The 18389-nt window shown below is 45.1% G+C and overlaps 1 protein-coding gene across 2 annotated transcripts; it reads left to right on the top strand.

Annotated features, from left to right (window-relative positions):
• Positions 1–2374: 2374 nt before the first annotated feature.
• On the top strand, positions 2375–17782 carry LOC144510344 (cytochrome c oxidase subunit 6B1-like). Of its 2 annotated transcripts, none has more exons than XM_078239785.1 (4): positions 2375–2520; positions 12417–12527; positions 17269–17369; positions 17629–17782. In XM_078239785.1, the coding sequence occupies exons 2-4, from the start codon at positions 12422–12424 to the stop codon at positions 17680–17682; spliced, it is 261 nt and encodes an 86-aa protein (XP_078095911.1). In that variant the 5' UTR covers positions 2375–2520; positions 12417–12421; the 3' UTR covers positions 17683–17782. The 2 variants fall into 2 exon arrangements, with proteins under 2 accessions (XP_078095911.1, XP_078095912.1); XM_078239786.1 differs by lacking the exon at positions 2375–2520 and adding an exon at positions 7156–7481.
• Positions 17783–18389: the final 607 nt, after the last annotated feature.

The raw sequence follows: 18389 nt of genomic DNA, 5'->3' as shown, positions 1-18389 counted from the left end.
TACTACACTACACACTACATTACACACTACTACAATACACACATTACACACTACTACACACTACTACACTACACACTACATTACACACTACATTACACACTACTACACTACACACTACTACACACTACTACACTACACACTACATTACACACTACTACAATACACACATTACACACTACTACACACTACTACACTACACACTACATTACACACTACATTACACACTACTACAATACACACATTACACACTACTACACACTACTACACTACACACTACATTACACACTACTACAATACACACATTACACACTACTACACTACACACTACTACACTACACACTACTACACACTACTACACTACACACTACTACACTACACACTACATTACACACTACATTACACACTACTACAATACACACTACATTACACACTACTACACTACACACTACTACACACTACTACACTACACACTACATTATACACTACTACATACTACTACACTACACACTATTACACTACACACTACTACACTACACACTATTACACTACACACTACTACACTACATACTACATTACACACTACTACAATACACACTACATTACACATGACTACACTACACACTACTACACTACACACTACATTACACACTACTACACTACACACTACATTACACACTACTACACACTACTACACTACACACTACTACACACTACTACACTACACACTACTACATTACACACTACATTACACACTACTACACTACACACTACATTACACACTACTACACACTACTACACTACACACTACTACACTACACACTACATTACACACTACTACACACTACTACACTACACACTACATTACACACTACTACACACTACTACACTACACACTACTACACTACACACTACTACACTACACACTACTACAATACACACTACATTACACACTACATTACACACTACTACACTACACACTACTACACTACACACCACACAAGCAAACATGCTTTTAATATTTTAAGATTCTGTCTTAATTGTTTTTTAAGGAACTGAAATTGCTATTCAGTTGAAATAATGCCAATTTCCCAGAGCTATAGTTTATATTTTATAGGGTGTGGTTTATATCCTATAGGATGCGGTTTATGTCCTATAACAAAAGTTTATCGAAGTCTCAGAATACCAGGTTAAAGTCCAACAGGTTTATTTGGAATCACAAGCTTTTGGAGCGCTGCTTCTTCATCGGGGAGTAGTGCTTCGAAAGCTCGTGATTCCAGATGAACCTGTTGGACTTTAACCTGGTGTTGTGAAACTTCTTACTGTGCCCACCGCAGTCCAACGCCGGCATCTCCACATTATAGTTTATAGGGGATAGTTTATATTCTATAACTATAGTTTAAATCCTATAGGATATAGTTTATATATTCTATAGGGAATAGCTTATATCCTACAGGATATGGTTTGTATTCCATAGGATATAGTTTATGTCCTATAACTACAGTTTATATTCCTATAGGGAATAATTTATATCCTATAACTATAGTTTAAACAAATGCAAAATACTGTGGATGCTGGAATCTGAAACACAAACAGAAAAATGCTGGGAAATCTCAGCAGGAACTATAGTTTAAACTCTATGTATTTGTGCCACAAGTAGGCTTACATTAACACTGCAATGAAGTTACTGTGAAAATCCTCTAGTCGCCACTCTCCGGTGCCTGTTCGGGTACACTGAGGAAGAATTTAGCATGGCCACTACACCTAACCAGCACGTATTTCGGACTGTGGGAGGAAACCGGAGCACCTGGAGGAAACCCACGCAGACACAGGGAGAATGTGCAAATCCCACACAGATAGTGATCCAAGCAGGGAATCAAACCCAGATCCATGGTGCTGAGAGACAGCAGTGCTAAGTACTGTGCCACCGTGTCTATAGGAAACAGTTAATATCCTATAACTATAGTTTATATCCTATAGGGATATAGTTTATATTGATATATAGGATACAGTTTATATTGACATATAGGATATAGTTTATATCCTATAGGGAATAGTTTATATCCTATAGAGAATAGTTTATATGCTTTAGGACACAGTTTATATCTTATAGGGAATAGTTCATCTCCAGAACACACTGCTTTCACACATTTCTGTGACATGACCATCACATATTTTACTGGGGCATGTTGCATTCATAGTTGCGAAATATTGTTACATTCATTAACTTGCTGCTATTCCCCAAGTTCCTGTTCCGGGATCTTGTAACATCCTTTATGTTATAACAATATTTAAAATACATTGTCAATTTCTTCCACACTCAGAGAATGTAAGGTAACTCGATGACAGACGGGTGGTTCAATTTTGAATGATTTCGAGGTGCTTTAGGGGGTGGCAGTGAGGGTTCCTTTCCTGTCCGCCATGCAGTGATATTGATCCGGCACGAAGCTGCAGCATTTCACGGACCCAAACAGGGAAGTGAACCTGTTCCCCGGTACCATTCGCTGTCGCTGTGAACTGAAAGTAAGTAATGGCTTATTGGGTGCATCAGGTAGTTTCAAGTCAGGCACTTAGACAATGATTTTAAACGTCTTACAATGTATTCGAGGGTTCAAGGTGTTGGATGAACTTTTGTTTGAAGTCTACCACTTAATTTGAACCGTCACCTTATTGTATCCAGGCAACGTGACTCTGCAACTATTAAACTCACCAGACGGGTTTAGACGACGAAAGACCTGCTAGAGGACTTTGGACGGGCAGTGAAACTATATCTTAACATGTTCCATTTCAGAATGATCCAGTTACAATGTTAAAAGGGGTATTCCAGTTATTTGAATTTCTCCTGGTTTGCCCTTCTCAATGTCAGTTTAGGGATGGGCTGGTGACCTTGAAGCGTCACCTCAGTAACAATGGGTACAGAGAGATTTAACACTGCCCTGTGCAAACAGCTGTGAAAAACTTCAAATATAGAAGTAATGTTCCTCATTGGTTAGTGAATTTCCAAACTTTCGGCGACTGGTTTCACAATAGCTTTCTGTATTTCCGTTCTCTATAAACCCAACTGCATTCAGAGGAGAGTAGCGCAGCTTGTGATATTTGATCCGTGTATTATTAGACTCACCTGAAGAAGGGGCTTGGAGCTCCGAAAGCTTTGTGGCTTTTGCTACCAAATAAACCTGTTGGACTTTAACCTGGTGTTGTTAAACTTCTTACTGTGTTTACCCCAGTCCAACGCCGGCATCTCCACATCATTATTAGCCGTGGTCAGAGATTAGGACCTGCTGCATTTGACATCTCCTGTTGTCATTGAGGAGAGGGGCTAGGGTTCCTGTTGTGTGCTGGGTTTGTTTGGTGAAGAGGGAATCTCTCTGATGGTTTACTCTATGGCTGGGAAAATCGATTAAAAAATACTTTAGATAATTGTTTGTGGTGTGTGGGTGTCACTGGCTAGGCCAGCATTTACTGCCCATCCGTAGTTGCCCTTGAGAAGGTGGTGGTGAGCTGCCTTCCTGAACCGCTGCAGTCCCTGAGGTGTGAGTACCCCACAGTGCTGTTAGGGAGAGAGTTTGACCTAGTGACTGTGGTGGACTTCAGTTGTGCTTTTGTTCTGCCTGGACCACCGTTGTGTGTTTGTTATGCCTGGACACATCCCCTGCCGGCTCGGCTCCTCCCCTTGTCACCTAGTATAAAGGTGGCTGTCTCGTCCCCCTTGTTCAGTTCGGGTCGGTTACCTGTTGGGATGTGCTCCTGATTCTGTTATGAATAAAAGCCAACAGTTGTTTTGGCACACAAGTAGTCTTTTGCCTAATTGATAGCGCATCAGTGACCGTGAAGGAACGGTGTTACGTTTCCAAGTCAGGATGATGAGTGATTTGGTGGGGAACTTTCAAGTGTTGGCGTTCCCATGTATCTGCTGCCCTCGTCCTTCTAGATGGCAGTGGTCGAGGGTTTGGAAGGTGCTGTCGAAGGAATCATAGAATCCTGCAGTGCAGAAGGAGGCCATTCGGCCCATTGAGTCTGCACCAACCACAATCCCACCCAGGCCCCATCCCCATAACCCCATGCATTTACCCTAGCTGGTCCTCCTGACACTAAGGGGCAATTTAGCATGGCCAATCCACTTAACCTGCACATCTTTGGACTGTGGGAGGAAACTGGAGCACCCAGTGGAAACCCATGCAGCCACAGAGAGAATGTACAAACTCCGCACAGACAGTGACCCAAACCGGTAATCAATCCCGAGTCCCTGGCACTGTGAGGCAGCAGTGCTAACCACTGTACCACCGTGCCACACTTGGCGAGTTCCTGCAATACATCTTGTAGATGGTACACACGGTTGCTGCTGTGCGTCGATGGTGGAGAGAGTGAATGTTTGTGGAAGGGGTAACAATGATGCGGGGTTGCTTTGTCCTGGATGGTGTTGAGCTTCTTGAGTGTTGTTGGAGCTGCACTCATCCAGGCAAGTGGAGAGTATTCCATCACACTCCTGACTTGTGCCTTGTAGATGGTGGAACAGGCTTTGGGGAGTCAGGAGGTGAGTTACTTGCCACAGTATTCCTAGCCTCTGACCTGCTCCTGTAGCCACTGTGTTTATATGGCTAGTCCAGTTCAGCTTCTGGTCAATAGTAATTCGCAGGATGTTGATAGTTGGGATTCAGTGATGGTAATGCCATTGAATGTCAAGGGGAGATGGTTAGATCCTCTTTTGTTGGAGATGGTCATTGCTGGGCACTTGCTACTTGCCAGTTATCAGCCCAAGCCTGGATATTGTCCAGGTCTGGCTGCATATAGACATGGACTGCTTCAGTATCTAAGGAGTTACGTAGGATACTGTACATTGTGCAATCATCAACGAACATCCCATTTCTGAACTTACGATGGAAGGAAGGTCATGAAGCTGTTGAAGATGGTTCTGTCTCAGATACCTCCCTGAGGAACTCCTGCAGTGATGTCCTAGGACAACCATCTTCCTTTGTGCTCGGTGTGACTCTAACGAGTGGAGAGTTTTCCCCGGTTCCCATTGACTCCAGTTTTGCTAGGGCTCCTTGATGCCACATTTGATCAAATCCTACTTTTATGTCAAGCATAGTCACTCTCACCTCACCTATTGAGTTCATGAATAAACACAATGTTCATTTGTCCAAGGCTATAATGAGGTCAGGAGCTGAGTGGCCCCAGTAGAACCCAAACTGAGTGTCACTGAGCAGGTAAGTGCTGCTTGATACACTGTTGATGACCTCTTCCATCACTTTACCGATGATCGAGAGTAGACTGAAGGGTCGGGTTGGATTTGTCCTGTTTCTTGTGTACAGGGCATACCTGAGCAATTTTCCACATTGCTGGGTAGATGCCAGTGTTGCAGCTGTACTGGAACAGCTTGGCTAGGGGCACAGCAAGTTCTGGAACACAAGTCTTCAATACTATTGCTTGAATATTGTCATAGAGCTCATAGCCTCTGCAGTATTCAGTGCCTTCACCGTTCCTTGATATCATAGAATCCCTACAGTGCATAAAGGGGCCATTTGGCCCATCAAGTTTGCACTGACAACAATCCGACCCAGGCCCTATCCCCATAATCCCATGTGTTTACCCTGCTAATCCCCTGGCACTAGGGACCAATTTATCATGGCCAATCTACCTTATCTGCACATCTTTGGACTGTGGGAGGAAACCGGAGCACCCGAGAAAACCCACGCAGACACGGGGAGAACGTGCAAACTCCACACATGATGTGGAGTTGCCGGCTATGACTCGGGTAGGCACAGTAAGTAGACTCACAACACCAGGTTAAAGTCCAACGGGTTTATTTGGTAGCAAATGCTTTCGGAGCGCTGCTCCTTCATCAGGTGAATGAAGAGTTCAATTCACAAACAGGGCTTATATAGACACAAACTCAATTACAAGATAATGGTTGGAATGTGAGTCTTAACAGGTAATCAAGTTTTTACAGATGCAGACAATGTGAGTGGAGAGCAGGTTAAGTACAGGTTAAAAAGGTGTGAATTGTTTTCAGCCAGGACAGTTAGTGAGATTTTGCAAACCCAGGCAAGTCGTGGGGGTTACAGATAGTGTGACATGAAGCCAAGATCCCGGTTGAGACCGTCCTCGTGTGTGCGGAACTTGGTTATCAGTTTCTGTTCATCGATTCTGCGTTGTCGTGTGTCGTGAAGGCCGACTTGGAGAACGCTTACCCGAAGATCAGAGGCTGAATGCCCTTGACTGCTGAAGTGTTCCCCAACAGGAAGGGAACAGTCCTGCCTGGTGATTGTCGAGTGGTGTTCATTCATCCGTTGTCATAGTGTCTGCATGGTCTCCCCAATGTACCATGCCTCAGGATATCCTTTCCTGCAGCATATCAGGTAGATAATGTTGGCCGAATCACAAGAGTATGTACCGTGTACCTGGTGGATGGTGTTCTCACATGAGATGATGGCATCCGTGTCGATGATCCGGCACGTCTTGCAGAGGTTGCTGTGGCAGGGGTGTGTGATGTCGTGGTCACTGTTCTCCTGAAAGCTGGATAGTTTGCTGCGTACAATGGTCTGTTTGAGGTTGCGTGGTTGTTTGAAGGCAAGTAGTGGAGGTGTGGGGATGGCCTTGGCGAGATGTTCATCTTCATCGATGACATGTTGAAGGCTCCGGAGAAGATGTCGTAGCTTCTCTGCTCCGGGGAAGTACTGGTTGACGAAGGGTACTCTGTCTGTCGTGTCCCGTGTTTGTCTTCTGAGGAGGTTGGTGCGGTTTTTCACTGTGGGTCACCGACTTGGGTCACTGTTTGTGAATTGAACACTTCACTCACCTGATGAAGGAGCAGTGCTCTGAAAGCTCGTGCTACCAAATAAACCTGTTGGACTTTAACCTGGTGTTGTGAGACTTCTTACTGTGCAAACTCCACATTGTCACCCAAGCCAGGAATCAAACCCAGACTGCAGTGCTGACCACTGTGCCACCATGTCTTTGGGAAATAGTTTATATCCTATAACTAAAGTTTATATCCTATAGGATATAGTTATCTTATAGGGTATCATTTATATTGACATATAGGATATGGTTTATATCCTATAGATAATAGTTTATAAGCTTTAGGATACAGTTTATATCCTATAGGAATAGTTCATCTCCAGAACACACATTTTTTGGGGGCATGTTGCATTCGTAGTTGCGAAATATTATTACATTCATTAACTTGTTGCTATTCCCCAAGTTCCTGTTCCGGGATCTTGTAACATCCTTTATGTTATAACAATATTTAAAATACATTGTCAATTTCTTCCACACTCAGAGAATGTAAGTAGGTAACTCGATGACAGACGGGTGGTTCAATTTTGAATGATTTCGAGGTGCTTTAGGGGGTGGCAGTGAGGGTTCCTTTCCTGTCCGCCATGCAGTGATATTGATCCGGCACGAAGCTGCAGCATTTCACGGACCCAAACAGGGAAGTGAACCTGCTCCCCGGTACCATTCGCTGTCGCTGTGAACCGAAAGTAAGTAATGGCTTATTGGGTGCATCAGGTAGTTTCAAGTCAGGCACTTAGACAACGATTTTAAACGTCTTACAATGTATTCGAGGGTTCAAGGTGTTGGATGAACTTTTGTTTGAAGTCTACCACTTAATTTGAACCGTCACCTTATTGTATCCAGGCAACGTGACTCTGCAACTATTAAACTCACCAGACGGGTTTAGACGATGAAAGACCTGCTAGAGGACTTTGGACGGGCAGTGAAACTATACCTTAACATGTTCCATTTCAGAATAATCCAGTTACAATGTTAAAAGGGGTATTCCAGTTATTTGAATTTCTCCTGGTTTGCCCTTCTCAATGTCAGTTTAGGGATGGGCTGGTGACCTTGAAGCGTCACCTCAGTAACAATGGGTACAGAGAGATTTAACACTGCCCTGTGCAAACAGCTGTGAAAAACTTCAAATATAGAAGTAATGTTCCTCATTGGTTAGTGAATTTCCAAACTTTCGGCGACTGGTTTCACAACAGCTTTCTGTATTTCCGTTCTCTATAAACCCAACTGCATTCAGAGGAGAGTAGCGCAGCTTGTGATATTTGATCTGTGTATTATTAGCCGTGGTCAGAGATTAGGACCTGCTGCATTTGACATCTGTTGTCATTGAGGAGAGGGTCCAGGGTTCCTGTTGTGTGCTGGGTTTGTTTGGTGAAGAGGGAATCTCTCTGATGGTTTACTCTATGGCTGGGAAAATCGATTAAAAAATACTTTAGATAATTGTTTGTGGTGTGTGGGTGTCACTGGCTAGGCCAGCATTTACTGCCCATCCCTAGTTGCCCTTGAGAATGAGGTGGTGAGCTGCCTTCCTGAACCGCTGCAGTCCCTGAAATGTAGGTATCCCACAGTGCTGTTAGGGAGGGAGTTTGACCTAGTGACAGTGAAGGAACAGTGATACATTTCCAAGTCAGGATGGTGAGTGACTTGGAGAGGAACTTTCAAGTGCTGGTGTTCCCATGTATCTGCTGCCCTCGTCCTTCTAGATGGCAGTGTTCGCGGGTTTGGAAGGTGCTGCCGATGGAATCATAGAATCCCTACAGAGCAGAAGGAGGCCATTCGACTAGGCCCTATCCCCATAACCGTATGCATTTACCCTAGCTCATCCCCCTGATACTAAGGGGCAATTTAGCAAGGCCAATCCACCTAACCCGCACATCTTTGGACCGTGGGAGGAAACTGGAGCACCCGGAGGAAACCCATGCAGACACGGGGAGAATGTGCAAACTCCACACAGTGACCTGAGGCCAGAATTGAACCTGTGTCCCTGGCATTGTGAGGCAGCAGTGCTAACCACGGTAACACCATGCTGCCCTCGGCGAGTTCCTGCAATAAATCTTGTCGATGGTACACAAGGTTGCTACAATGCGTCGGTGGTGGAGAGAGTGAATGTTTGTGGAAGGAGTAGCAATGAAGGAGGGCTGCTTTGTCCTGGATGGTATCGAGCTTCTTGTGTTGTTGGAGCTGCACTCATCCAGGCAAGTGGGGAGTATTCCATCACACTCCTGACTTGTGCCTTGTAGATGGTGGACAGGCACTGGGGAGTCAGGAGGTGAGTTACCCACTGCAGTATTCCTAGGCTCTGACCTGCTGCTGTAGCCACAGTTCAGTTTCTGGTCAATGGTAATTCCTAGGATATTGATAGTGTCCATATGCAGGACAGGAAGGGATCAATCCTGCCAGGCACGGTAGCACAGTGGTTAGCACTGCTGCTTCACAGCTCCAGGGTCCCGGGTTCGATTCCCGGCTCGGGTCACTGTCTGTGTGGAGTTTGCACATTCTCCTCGTGTCTGCGTGGGTTTCCTCCGGGTGCTCCGGTTTCCTCCCACAGTCCAAAGATGTGCGGGTTAGGTTGATTGGCCAGGTTAAAAAAATTGCCCCTTAGAGTCCTGAGATGCGTAGGTTAGCGGGATTAGCGGGTAAATATGTGGGGGTAGGGCCTGGGTGGGATTGTGGTCGGTGCAGACTCGATGGGCCGAATGGCCTCCTTCTGCACTGTAGGGTTTCTATGATTCCAGGGACCTGGGTTTGATTCCCAGCTTGGGTCACTGTCTGTGTGGAGTTTGTATGTTCTCCCTGTGTCTGCATGGGTTTCCTCCGGGTGCTCCGGTTTTCTCCCACAGTCCAAAGGTGTGCGGGTTAGGTTGATTGGACATGCTAAATTAACTCTTAGTGTCCCGGGATGTGATAGGTTAGAGGGATTAGCAGAGTAGTGGGGATAGGACCTGGGTGAGATTGGTGTCGGTGCAGATTTGATGGGCTGAATGGCCTCCTTCTGCACTGTAGGGATTCTATGATTCTCTTCCAGTTGGGGAACACTTCAGCAGTCAACGGCATTCAGCCTCTGATCTTCGGGTAAGCGTTCCCCCGGTGGCCTTCACGACACACGACAATGCAGAATCGTTGAGCAGAGACTGATAGCCATGTTCCGCACACATGAGGACAGCCTCAACCGGGATCTTGGGTTCATGTCACACTATCTGTAACCCCCACGACTTGCCTGGGCTTGCAAAATCTCACTAACTGTCCTGGCTGGAGACAATTTACACCTCTTTAACCTGTGCTTAACCCTCTCTCCACTCACATTGTCTGTACCTGTAAAGACTTGATTACCTGTTAAGACTCACATTCCAACCATTATCTTGTAATTGAGTTTGTATCTATATATGCCCTATTTCTGAACTGAACTCTTCGCTCACCTGATGAAGGGGCAATACTCCCAAAGCTCATGCTACCAAATAAACCTGTTGGACTTTAACTTAGTGTTGTGAGACTACTTACTGTCCCTTTATGAATGCATGAGAAGAACCATCAGATTACTTTTTGTTCAATTTTCATAACCCTTTAGTTCTATAAGGTTTGATTAGGTAGAACCTGCTATGTGACTGGAAGGGTTTTAAACTCCAGTAGATGATGACTGATCCTGGCTATTGGTGACGCTTTGGCCATTTCTAGTTGATATGATCAAATTTGAGAAACATCAGACATTGCATTTTAATATTTTTCTCAAATAGTTCCATACGGCAATGAAGAATTTTATTTTGCATGACAATATTTTGAGCCAATTGCATTTATTTAAACGATTAAGGCAGCAATTGGTTCACTTTGTTTTCCCCTTTCCCCTCCCCTCTCCACAGCTGTTCACTCAGTCCCGATGTACAAAGATACAAAGAACAATACAGCACAGGAACAGGCCCTTCGGCCCTCCAAGCCCGTGCCGCTCCCTGGTCCAAACTAGACCATTCTTTTGTATCCCTCCATTCCCACTCCGTTCATATGGCTATCTAGATAAGTCTTAAACATTCCCAGTGTGTCCGCCTCCACCACCTTGCCCTGCAGCGCATTCCAGGCCCCCACCACCCTCTGTGTAAAATATGTCCTTCTGATATCCGTGTTAAACCTCCCCCCTCTCACCTTGAACCTATGACCCCTCGTGAACGTCACCACCGACCTGGGAAAAAGCTTCCCACCGTTCACCCTATCTATGCCTTTCATAATTTTATACACCTTTATTAGGTCACCCCTCATCCTCTGTCTTTCCAGTGAGAACAACCCCAGTTTACCCAATCTCGCCTCATAACTAAGCCCTTCCATACCAGGCAACATCCTGGTAAACCTCCTCTGCACTCTCTCTAAAGCCTCCACATCCTTCTGGTAGTGTGGCGACCAGAACTGGGCGCAGTATTCCAAATGCGGCCGAACCAACGTTCTATACAAGCGCAACATCAGACCCCAACTTTTATACTCTATGCCCCGTCCTATAAAGGCAAGCATGCCATATGCCTTCTTCACTACCTTCTCCACCTGTGACGTCACCTTCAAGGATCTGTGGACTTGCACACCCAGGTCCCTCTGCGTATCTACACCCTTTATGGTTCTGCCATTTATCGTATAGCTCCCCCCACGTTAGTTCTACCAAAATGCATCACTTCGCATTTATCTGGATTGAACTCCATCTGCCATTTCTTTGCCCAAATTTCCAGCCTATCTATATCCTTCTGTAGCCTCTGACAATGTTCCTCACTATCTGCAAGTCCAGCCATTTTCGTGTCGTCCGCAAACTTACTGATCACCCCAGTTACACCTTCTTCCAGATCGTTCAAATCGTTTTCATTTTCCTAATCAATTAGCTCCCTCCGTCCCCCCAGTTGAATTTTCAAACTAATAGTAAAGTTAGAATCTGAGGAGACTATGCTGGAAGGAGGTGGTTTACTGTTATTGGTAAATTATTGCTCAATTATAAAACTGCGTCCTCGGTTCAATTCAAACTAAAAGACAAGACACAGCCAAGTACACCCCGGTGCCGGCTGGGATCATTTTAATGGTGGCACGGTGGTTAGCACTGCTGCCTAACAGCGCCAGGGACCCGGGTTCAATTCCCGACTTGGGTCACTGTCTGTGGGGAGTTTGTACATTCTCCCCGTGTCTGCGTAGGTTTCGTCCGGGTGCTCTGGTTTCCTCCCATATTCCAAAGATGTGCGGGTTAGGTGGATTGGCCGTGCTAAATTGCCCCTTAGTGTTAGGGGGATTAGCTAGGGTAAATACATGGAGTTAAGGGGACGGGTGGGATTGTGGTCGGTGCAGATCCGATGGGCCGACTGGCCTCCTTTTGCACTGTAGGATTCTACGATTTTATAATGCCTGTCTTGCTGGGTGTCTGTAGTGTATGTTGCAGGAGGTTGCTGCTGTGATGATTATGGGTAAAGTCTCAAGCAGCAGAAACCAAACTCCAATAAAAAACCTCTTTCAGGAAAGATTCACAATGACCCCAGATTTGCCCACTATTAAAAAGGCTACGTACCTCCAGAAAAAGCACCATAGCTAAATTAGCGGCACATTTTCCAAAAGTGCTTGTTCTTGATTAAATATAAAGACACTTATCAAACATTTCACGTTCCTTCCGTCAGACACGATGGCAGATGATATCCAGACCAAGCTGAAGAATTACAAGACGGCACCTTTTGACGCCAGGTTTCCCAACCAAAACCAAACCAGGAACTGCTTCCAAAATTACCTGGGTGAGAGATTGCTGCAGTGCTACTGGGACTTGATGGTTTGAGTTATAAGGAGAGGCTGGATAAACTGGGACTTTTTTCTCTAGAGCGTAGGAGGCTGAGGGGTGATCTTATAGAGGTCTGTAAAATAATGAGGGGCATAGGTCAGCTAGATAGTCAACATCTTTTCCCAAAGGTAGGGGAGTCTAAAACTAGGGGGCAGAGGTTTAAGGTGAGAGGAGAGAGATACAAAAGGGTCCAGAGAGGCAATTTTTTCACACAGAGGGTGGGTGAATATCTGGAACAAGCTGCCAGAAGTAGTAGTAGAGGCGGGTACAATTTTGTCTTTTAAAAAGCATTTCGACAGTTACATGGGTACGATGGGTATAGAGGGATATGGACCAAACACGGGCAATTGGGACTAGCTTAGTGGTTAAAAAAAAAGGGCGGCATGGACAAGTTGGGCCGAAGGGTCACTGTCTGTGTGGAGGGTCCCGTCTTGGGTCACTGTCTGTGTGGAGTTTGCACATTCTCCCTGTGTCTGCGTGGGTTTCTTCTCACAGTCCAAAGATGTGCGGGTTTGGTGGATTGGCCATGCTAAATTGCTCCTTAGTGTCAGGGGGACTAGTTAGGGTAAATGCATGGGCTTACGGGAATAGGGCCTGGGTGGGATTGTGGTCGGTGCAGACACGATGGGCCGAATGGCCTCCTTCTGTACTGTAGGGATTCTATGATTTTTGGATAGCTATATTGAGTCACTTTGCACAGATTTGTGAAGTTGCTTCATGTTCACTTGATGCTGTCCTCCTGTGGTTATCATTGGAAGCATTTACCACCTATAGACCTGATGGAGCTAATAGTTTGTCATCAGATTTTCCTGCTGCTATCTCTCCAATGGTCATCTGTATGGGCTCATTTTGCTGCTTTCTAGCCAGTCACGTGTGTGTGAAATTATTCAGCTTCTTGCAGTTAAATCCCTGCTGACCCCATGCTGGGCAATTCTTCTTTCTCTTTGAGTGATGTCCTCTGCACTATCTGCCCTTTGTCCCGGATCATCGTTCGGCTCTTTTGGCCTGGAATATAATGCAAAACCTGCTCTGTTCTGCCATGAAGATGGTCTAGCATTTTTGAGAGTGGGTTGGTCTGCTCTGACCACTGCAGAGCTGCTGTCACTGCAGGATCCCTTATGCCTGAAATAATCCTGTCTTTAATAAGATTATCTTTTAGTTGCCCAAATTCATATGATTAGAGGGAGAGGGCCATACGGCAGGGCATAGTTTACAATTGGGGGAGAGGTAATTATGATGCAATCAGGCGGGAATTAGGAAGCATAGGATGGGAACAAAAATTGTCAGGGAAAGGCACTAATGAAAAGTGGAACTTTTTCAAGGAACAAATACTGCGTGTCCTTGATATGGTGTTCGTGGAAGTGGAAATGACTAGGGTTGGGAAGCATTTTCCGATCAGGGCCAGTGTGATCTCCTGGACTCGTTTCGATCGCCTCAGGGGGTCGGAGAGGAATTTCCCAGATTTTATTTTCCCCATATTGGCCCTGGGGTTTTCACTCTGGGTTTTCGCCTCTCCCTGGAGATCACATGATCTGGAATGGGGGGGTGGGGGTGAGTTGATAGGTTGTGATGAACAAAGCATCGTAGCTGTGAGGGACAGCTCGGTGGATAGGATATTGGTATGTAGATAGGCTGGAAAATTGGGCGGGGATCCTGGATTCAGGATTCAATCCTGGACCGGGGAGCGGCGCGGGCTTGGAGGGCCGAAGGGACTGTTCCTGTGCTGTATTGTTCTTTGTTCTTTGTATGTCCCTGCCAGGCAGAGAGGAAATGGCCGAGTGAGGGAACCATGGTTCACAAAAGAGGTGGAATGTCTTGTCAAGAGGAAGAAGGAAGCTTATGTAAGGTTGAGAAAACAAGGTTCAGTTGGCTCGATGGAGGGTTACAAGTTAGCAAGAAATGAGCTGAAAAAGGGGCTTAGGAGAGCTAGGAGGGGGCATGAGAAGTCCTTGGCGGGTCGGATCAAGGAAAACCCCAAGGCTTTTTACTCTTATGTGAGGAATAACAGAATGACCAGGGTGAGGTTGGGGCCGGTCAAGGACGGCAGTGGGAATTTGTGCATGGAGTCAGAAGAGAGGAGAGGTGATGAATGAATACTTTTCTTCAGTGTTCGCCAAGGAGAGGGGCCATGTTTTTGAGGAAGAGAGGGTGTCACAGGCTGATAGGCTGGGGGAAGTAGATGTTCGGAGGGAAGATGTACTAGCAATTTTGAAGAAACTGAAAGTTGATAAGTCCCCTGGGCATGATGAAATATATCCTAGGAGTCTTTGGGAGGCAAGGGATGAGATAGCAGAGCCTTTGGCATTGATCTTTGCGTCCTCACTGTCCACGGGGGTGGTGCCAGAGGACTGGAGAGTGGTGAATGTTGTTCCTCTGTTTAAGAAAGGGAATAGAAATGACCCTGGTAATTATAGGCCGGTTAGTCTTACTTCGGTGGTCGGTAAGTTGATGGAAAAGGTCCTCAGGGATAGGATTTACGACCATTTAGAAAGACGCAGCTTAATCCGGGATAGTCAGCACGGATTTGTGAAGGGCAAGTCTTGCCTCACAAATTTGATAGAATTTTTTGAAGAGGTAACTAAGTGTGTAGATGAAGGTAGTGCAGTTGATGTCATATACATGGATTTTAGTAAGGCGTTTGATAAAGTCCCCCATGGTCGGCTTATGAAGAAAGTAAGGATGTGTGGGATAGAGGGAAGTTTGGCCGATTGGATAGGTAACTGGCTATCTAACAGAAGACAGAGGGTGGTGGTGGATGGAAAATTTTCAGACTGGAAACCGGTTGCCAGCGGAGTGCCACAGGGTTCAGTGCTTGGTCCTCTGCTATTTGTCATTTTTATAAATGACTTGGAGGAGGGGGCTGAAGGGTGGATCAGTAAATTTGCCGATGACACCAAGATTGGTGGAGTAGTGGATGAGGTGGAGAGCTGTTGTAGGCTGCAAAGAGATATAGATAGGATGCAGAGCTGGGCTGAAAAATGGCAAATGGAGTTTAACCCTGACAAATGCGAGGTGATTCATTTTGGTAGGACAAATTTAAATGTGGATTACAGGGTCAAAGGTAGGGTTCTGAAGAATGTGGTGGAACAGAGAGATCTTGGGGTTCATATCCATAGATCTCTGAAGGTTGCCACTCAAGTGGATAGAGCCGTGAAGAAGGCCTATAGTGTGTTGGCGTTCATTAACAGGGGGTTTGAATTTAAGAGCCGTGGGGTTATGCTGCAACTGTGCAGGACCTTGGTGAGACCACATTTGGAATATTGTGTGCAGTTCTGGTCACCTCACTATAAGAAGGATGTGGAGACACTGGAAAGAGTGCAGAGGAGATTTACCAGGATGCTGCCTGGTTTGGAGGGTAGGTCTTATGAGGAAAGGTTGAGGGAACTTGGGCTTTTCTCTTTGGAGCGGAGGAGGTTGAGAGGAGACTTGATAGAGGTTTATAAGATGATGAGGGGGATAGATAGAGTGAACGTTCAAAGACTATTTCCTTGGGTGAATGGAGTGGTAACTAGGGGGCATAACTATAGGGTTCATGGTGGGAGATATAGGAAGGATGTCTGAGGTAGGTTTTTTACTCAGAGAGTGGTTGGGGTGTGGAATGGACTGCCTGCAGGGATAGTGGAGTCAGAAACTTTAGGAACATTTAAGAAGCTATTGGATAGGCACATGGAGCACTTCGGGATGATAGGGAGGAAATAGCTTGATCTGGGTTTCAGACAAAGCTCGGCACAACATCGTGGGCCGAAGGGCCTGTTCTGTTCTGTACTGTTCTATGATTCTGGAAGCTGTGATATTGCAGTCAAATATTGATCAAAATACTTTTTCTTTCCTCCCTTGAGTGCTTGAGGGATGGCACGGTGGTTAGCACTGCAGCCTCACAGCGCTAGGGACCCGGGTTCGATTCTGGTCTCAGGTGACTGTGTGGAGTTTGCACATTCACCCCGTGAGAGAACTGTCTGCGTGGGTTTCCTCTGGTTTCCTCCCGCAATCTGAAAAATGTGCTGGTTAGGTACATTGGCTATGCTAAATTCTCCCTCAGTGTACCCGAACAGGTGCCGGAGTGTGGCGACTAGGGGATTTTCATAGTAACTTCACTGCAGTGTTAGTGTAAGCCTATTTGTGACTAATAATTAACTTTAACCCTAATATTGAACACATATGTTTCATAAGTTACATTCACTTGGGGCTCAAAGTGTACCTTCAAAGCTGTTTTTTCTGTTCTCTGGAGAGATTTCAGGTGGAATATAATTTGTACCAATCTCTCCCCACCAGTGATAAAAGTTTTCTTATGTATCTGTTCTGGCTTATTAATTAGATCTGTGGCAAACTCATAGTTTTGTCTCTGCAAGTGGGAAAACTGCCAGTGTGGCTTCTTATCACCTTTCATTTTGACAGGAGCTGAAAGAGGAATATTCACAACTGTTGTGGATTTTAGTAAATCAAAACCATCCACTCACTTCAGCCATGCATTTAACCATCTAATCTGTTCATCCTTCTGCCAGTTATATATGAATGTTCCACGAATGTCTCTTTGGGGTTGAAATTGGTTAACACCAGTTGTGCCAAATGGGCCGATAGTGAATTGGTGGTTTTATACCAGACTGATTTTCTCTTTCATTGACAAAGCTCAGATTAATTCAGTATACTTGTAGGTGGTATGTATAATTAAACCACTCTGTTTGTGATTTGCCTTACAGACTTCCATCGTTGTACTAAAGCTCTAACTGCGAAAGGTGCCGATACCAGTGCGTGCCAATGGTTTTTCAGGGTGTACAAATCAATGTGTCCAATATCATGGGTATGACAAAAACAATTTATCTTCCATAAAATAATAAATCATTGTAAAATGAGGTGCTATCAGTTAAGCCAGTTATCTACTTTATAAGCTTGCAGTTTTAAAATAATATTGTTTTTTATATTGTTTAAGTTACATTAAGGTACAGTGCAAGATTTGAGTTAATTACCTACCGCAAGAGATGTTATAGGCAGCTTAAAAGCTAAAGTTCTGATTTTAATAACGTTTTCTGTGACATAACTATTTATATCTTACATTTTAGGTCAATAAATGGAATGATCAGTTGGAAGCGGGCACCTTCCCTGGAAAAATCTAACTCCTTCTCGCAGCCTGGTTAAAAAACCCTTACAATGTCTCCAAAGCTTACAGCTTTTACCAAAATAAATCCTCAATATTAAAAGCATTCCCAGCTCATATCTCGTGCTTCTTATTTGTATAAAACTACTTGTAATTGTGTGATTCCAGTAACATATCGGGGAGAATTAAATAATTCCACTCCTTGGGAGCTTTATGTTGAATTAGATGAATTTCTCAGGAAATATAGACAAAGGAATTGTTACTCATTCTACATTAGGTTGCAAACCAAGTTAGCTGGACATGGGAGGGAAGAATTTCATTGTCTTGTTGAAGGTAAAGTGTTGTAATTAATTGCCACTGTGGTGGTCCGTTCACTGGCAAGGGGCAACCCAGCCCTGATTATTTATGGAAGCCCAGGCAGAGTTAAACATCAATTAGGCAAATAACTGCCTGTCATCAGGGCTTGCATGCCTTTAAGGGCAGAAGTCTTGCTCCTTGGGGGTCAAAGGACTGGTACCTCTCCAGTTCTAGCAGTGCCATTGGGAGACAAAGGCCACAACTGTTACTGCAGCAAATCCCAGAACAGCAAACATGGAGGACTATAGGTGAGTTAGCCAGATTTGCTGGAGCCAGTCACACAGATCTCGGGGGGGGGGGGTTGATGTGGAGGGCAAAAGGTCTCAAAGTGGGGGTGGACCTTGCTAATTGGGGGGGTGGGTTCCCTCT

The sequence above is a fragment of the Mustelus asterias genome, chromosome 23 (genome assembly GCF_964213995.1).
Source record: "Mustelus asterias chromosome 23, sMusAst1.hap1.1, whole genome shotgun sequence".
Classification (NCBI taxonomy): Eukaryota; Metazoa; Chordata; class Chondrichthyes; order Carcharhiniformes; family Triakidae; genus Mustelus; species Mustelus asterias.
The sequence above is the reverse complement of the archived record's forward strand: the minus strand, read 5'-3'. Positions and strand labels throughout refer to the sequence as shown.

What these genes read in the sequence shown, in the direction of transcription:
- LOC144510344 (XM_078239785.1), top strand. Translation starts at nt 12,422, where the DNA reads ATGGCAGATGATATCCAGACCAAGCTGAAGAATTACAAGACGGCACCT. An exon ending in CTGCTTCCAAAATTACCTGG is followed by an intron (nt 12,528 to 17,268) that starts GTGAGAGATTGC and finishes TTTGCCTTACAG; the next exon opens with ACTTCCATCGTTGTACTAAA. An exon ending in CAATGTGTCCAATATCATGG is followed by an intron (nt 17,370 to 17,628) that starts GTATGACAAAAA and finishes CTTACATTTTAG; the next exon opens with GTCAATAAATGGAATGATCA.